Here is a 4850-nt window from a genome sequence, read left to right on the forward strand (position 1 = left end):
TATATATAACGTATTTTCATCTTCATTATTTTGCGTTTCTTACCTGGAGGAAGTCGCTGACATAACCGAGAGCTTCCCCGAGACGCCGGAGCCTTGACTACCAACCGACGATAATCTAGATGTTCTACCGCTGATGTTGAGCAAACATATCTCCGAGCAGTTACTGTCTTTGCGTTCACGATCCTGACCTAGCTGCTTGCCGCTATAATCCGATTGGGATCCATCGGTTTCCTTTCGTTTTCGCCTTTTGGACTCCCGTTTGAGATCCTGTTCGTGGATGGGATCCTGTAAATCCAGCTCCTCCGTAGAAGACCTCAGATCTTGAGCATCTTCCTTATAACCCAGAGTCAGCTTGCAACCTGACGGAGGATCCGCACCTAGAAATTCACGGGATCTCTAGAGTTTTCATTCCTAAACGGCGTTCTCCAAAAGTTTCTAATAATTTTTAAAGTCTATGTAGATTAAATCGGACGTTTAAATGTTACGAAAGATTTCTCCCTTCTTGCACTTGATATCATCAATCGTCCGTATGATCGCCTATAACGTTTGCACAATTTAACAAGTCTATGTCACGTCTTCTCGCGCTTCCTACAAAATGTATAAGTGTATCGTTCGGCCACCCGAATTTTCCATCCGGCTCATACTTGAGTTACATATCAACATTCAATATTCATTACTTCATGTATTTTAAATCCGTATAACAAATCAAACTAACCAAGACTCCTTATAAATCGAAAAATTGGAAAGAATACGGGCGTTAGGAGTCAGGCGCAGAAGACGTCGCGCAAATAATACACTTATGAAGCTTGAAACTTCTTTATTCAACAAACGCGCTTGTTATTAAGCTTGTAATTAGCGCGTTTGTTGAATAAAGAAGTTTCAAGCTTCAAAAGTGTATTATTTGTGCGACGTCTTCTGCGCCTGACTCCTAACGCCCGTATTCTTTCCAATTCACGTATTTTAATTGCGTGTCTCGTATCACATATAGGAAAGACTTAATTTTTTTGTATATTTAATTTGCAGCAACATTTTTATGACAGCAACATTTGACCAGATATGTATAAAGAGAAGAACTAACACTTATAGCATTTTAGTCAAGATTCATAGTGTCTGTATAGATAATCTATCACTTCTTTTTTTATGGCATTATCTTTGGTATCTTTTTTCTGCAAAAAATACTTGACGCCTTTTTTTTACATTTTTAATGTCTTTTCCGATAGATTTCACGAATTTTTGCTAAGTATTATTTTCATTATCATTTTCATACATTTACAAAATGGTTGATTATGTAAACATATTGCAAAATATACTTGATGTGCCTCTTTTTTTACATTTTTAATATCTTCCGGTTGATTATCATTTTCTAGCTTAGTTAACAAATATCAGTATATAATTTTGTTTTCGTGCAATTCCCTTTTGTTAAACATTAAATTATAAATAAATAAATATTGTTTGAAATGAATCGTTATTTCATTATCATTTTCTAGTTTAATTAAAAACTATCAGCTTATAATTTCATTCTGCCTGATCTTCATATTAATCAATCTTAATCAATTTACTCACACATGCTCTCATTCAAATTTATATAAATATTCATAAATATATATAATTATGTATGAGATATGTCCATACACGTTCATACATCCTTCTTTAGTTTATAAAATTACTTTTTAGTATACTAAAAATAATAATAATGAGAATTTTTGAAAAATATAAAAGAATTGCTCATATATAGTTGCATGTAAAATTATAGTCATGTATGAGCAAATTTTTTTGCATTTTTCCAAACTTGATTTTTTCTAAAATAAACAATGCGAAAATAGTCCCATTAACTATTTTTCATGTTTTCTCAATATTATTATTATTTTCTCAATATTATTATTATTTTTAGTACTAAAATTGACTAAAAAGTAATTTTACAAAAGAAAGAAAGATGTATGGACATATTTCATGTATAATTACTTATGATTATGAATATTTATGCGTGTTTAAATATGTTTATACATATATTTGTACATATTAATGTTTAAAAAATTTTTTACCAGAGAAATAAATAGATAACATTGATGAGTAGATAGATAACGTAAACAGGTGATAAATATAATAAATAGCCAAATAAAAACGTATATAGGTGAATAGGTGAAACCTATTGGAAGATGGATAGATAACATCGATAGGTGAATAGATAATGTAGATATACAAGTAAATATGTAAATAAATAAAATAATGTATACAGACAGATGGGATGTAGAAGAATTGGGAAAGATATGCAGAAACGATGCGAAGAAGTGCAGAACAAATGCGGAAGAGATGTAAAAGAAATGTAGAAGTGGTGCGGAAAAGATGCGGAAAAAGTGCAAAAGAGGAAACGGTAAGAAGAGATGCGGAGAGGTGCAGAAGAAATGCGAAATTAATACGGGAGAGGTGTGAGAGATGTGGTACTGTTGTAGAAAAAGTGCAGAAAAGGAACATGAAAGATGCGGAAGAGATGCCGGAAGGATGCGAGAGAGGTGCGGAAAAAGTGCAGAAAAGATGTAGAACAAGTGTAGAAAAGGTGTCGAAAAAGTGCAGAAAAGGTGTAGAAAAAGTGCAGAAAACGAGTGTAAAAAAAGTGCAGAAGAGGTGTAGAAAAGATTCAGAAAAAGTGTAGAAAGTGTTGAAAAAAGGTGTAGTAAAAGGGGACAAAATTTAACGAAGACGACGACGACGACGACGACGACGACGACGTATCTAAATGAATAAATGACATAAATTGGGGCTGAAAAATACGTGCACATATTCATATCTAAGCATCAAGTACACTTATGGACATGCTTATTATCTCATTTTAATTGTAAAAATCTATATTCTTCCCCCCAATATATGCATTTTTTAATAACATCAATTTGTTTAAACAAAACAATAATTTTTAATTATATAAGCGAGTTCATTCCTGTAAAGGATATATACGCTGTAGCGTCTGTTTCATGAGACATGGTATTATATTATTATGTATTGCAAAAATATACTTGACGGGAGCCGCTACCGCGTCTCCTGATACCCGTGCAAGACTCAAAAGTATTAATAGGTAAGAAGATTGTGTCAGTAATGATCAAATGAGGAATTTGACAAGATTCGAGGCTTTAATGATGTAATTTGTGCAGTATGTATGTCGTGCAAAAATCCACTAAATTAAATAATCGAGATGGACAATCGGTAGGAACAGACAATTTAATTAAAATTTTTCTAGTTGAATCGATCAAAACCTTGACCTAAGGAATTCTTTTTCAGAAACTATTCGAAATATGCACCTGTGCACGCAAAGTTCGCTTCTTTGTAACCGCCCAATAAATTCTCAATTTAATCGCGCTAATTCGCCTTGGATACATGTGTTCGATTACTACATCATTGTTGTGTATTATGCCATGTCGAACGTCGCAATTAATAAAAATTGACAGAAAATGACAAGATTGAATAAATTCAAACAAAAAATATTTACAACACTCGCCGCGTTTATTTAGACTGATTTATTAATTAAAAATATGCATACTTGAAAGTAATCTATTACATTCATAAAAATGCATTCGAATATTCCAAAAATATACATTAAATTGGCGATACTGAATCTATCTGTTTGGTATTTACACTAGTATACAGCTAACTAATATTATATGTACGTATATCTACGAAAATAATAGAATAGATTGCTCAGAGAATGAAATAAAATGCAAATATTGTTCCGAAATGTTTTCAAAAATACTCGGAGACTATAATCCGATTACCTACGAAACATGTTCAACTACTGTACACTTTAAAGGATCTTATTTCTGACCGAGTCTATATCGTATATCATTAATGTACATTCTGTCATTAATTACGCAGCCAACGTTAGTTAATTAATTATTAATTTTGAAATGATTATCGTATTTCTCGAATATATTTGTATTCAAAATATATGCATAGATTCATTTCATACCATCAATCTCAATACTCTGCTTGAATTTTTTTTATACCATTAATGATTATATATTCATAATACAGTTCCAAAATCCAAATTATATCCTTGAATGATACTTGATATATTTCAAAAGAATTATTTCATCTTTACTGTACCTCACACTTTACCGTAAAATACTTGTCCATTTATCAAAATCGATTAAATTAAATCAGTTCCAAATTTATCAAATTTATTATTTCACTTAAAGTTAGGTGAATATAGTATTACCAGAGTGTCACGCAGTGCAATTGGTGTCGTTGAGCAAAGTATAAAAAAAACTTGAAACTTGGAAGTAAAACGATTGGGATAGTAGTTTACAAAAGAGTAATCACCTGCAAGAAGCTCCCGTTCAGGTGACGAGTCCCTGGAATTACTATCCTCATGGTGCGAAGAACTGCTTGCTCTACTGATATCAATTCGTGGCGTGCTAGGGGTCTTGAGCGAACTACCAGGCGTTGCCGGCGTGGTGACCTCGACGATACCCGGCATTCGCCCTGCCGCTACCGCCGCTGCCGCCGCCGCCGCCGCCGCCGATTCTCCCTGCATTCAAATTCGTTTCCTGGTTTGTCGTAGCACAGTCACACGGGGTTGATTGGTTGGTTGTTGGGCTCAGGTCGCGGGCCAGCTTCTCGCAGTGACTCACAAAACTCACGGACGATCGAGAAGATTAATCTCGAGATCGCACACATACATCGGGATTCAAGTTCAGGATTTCAGAGAGATAGAAAGAGAAAAAAAGAAAGAACGACATAAAGGAAAGAAAGAAAAATAGAGAGATAAAGAGTGATGGAAGGAGAGAAAGGAAGCGATATAGAAAGAGAGCAAGAGGGAGGGAGGTAGGTAGGGGGGAGAGGGGGAGGGAGGGAGGGAGGGA

The 4850-nt window shown here is 34.1% G+C and overlaps 1 protein-coding gene across 1 annotated transcript in view; it reads right to left on the reverse strand.

Moving 5' to 3' along the window:
* LOC108763337 (protein kinase C-binding protein 1) overlaps window positions 1–4850 on the reverse strand; it is an 18788-nt gene that overhangs the window by 6271 nt on the left and 7667 nt on the right. The window contains exons 4-5 of the mRNA XM_018510841.1: window positions 4309–4516; window positions 44–377 (exon numbers count right to left, since the gene is read on the reverse strand). Coding sequence (XP_018366343.1) covers window positions 44–377; window positions 4309–4516 — 542 coding nt within the window. The remainder of the gene's footprint in view (window positions 1–43; window positions 378–4308; window positions 4517–4850) is intronic.

The sequence above is a fragment of the Trachymyrmex cornetzi genome, unplaced genomic scaffold (assembly GCF_001594075.2).
Source record: "Trachymyrmex cornetzi isolate Tcor2-1 unplaced genomic scaffold, Tcor1.1 scaffold358, whole genome shotgun sequence".
Classification (NCBI taxonomy): Eukaryota; Metazoa; Arthropoda; class Insecta; order Hymenoptera; family Formicidae; genus Trachymyrmex; species Trachymyrmex cornetzi.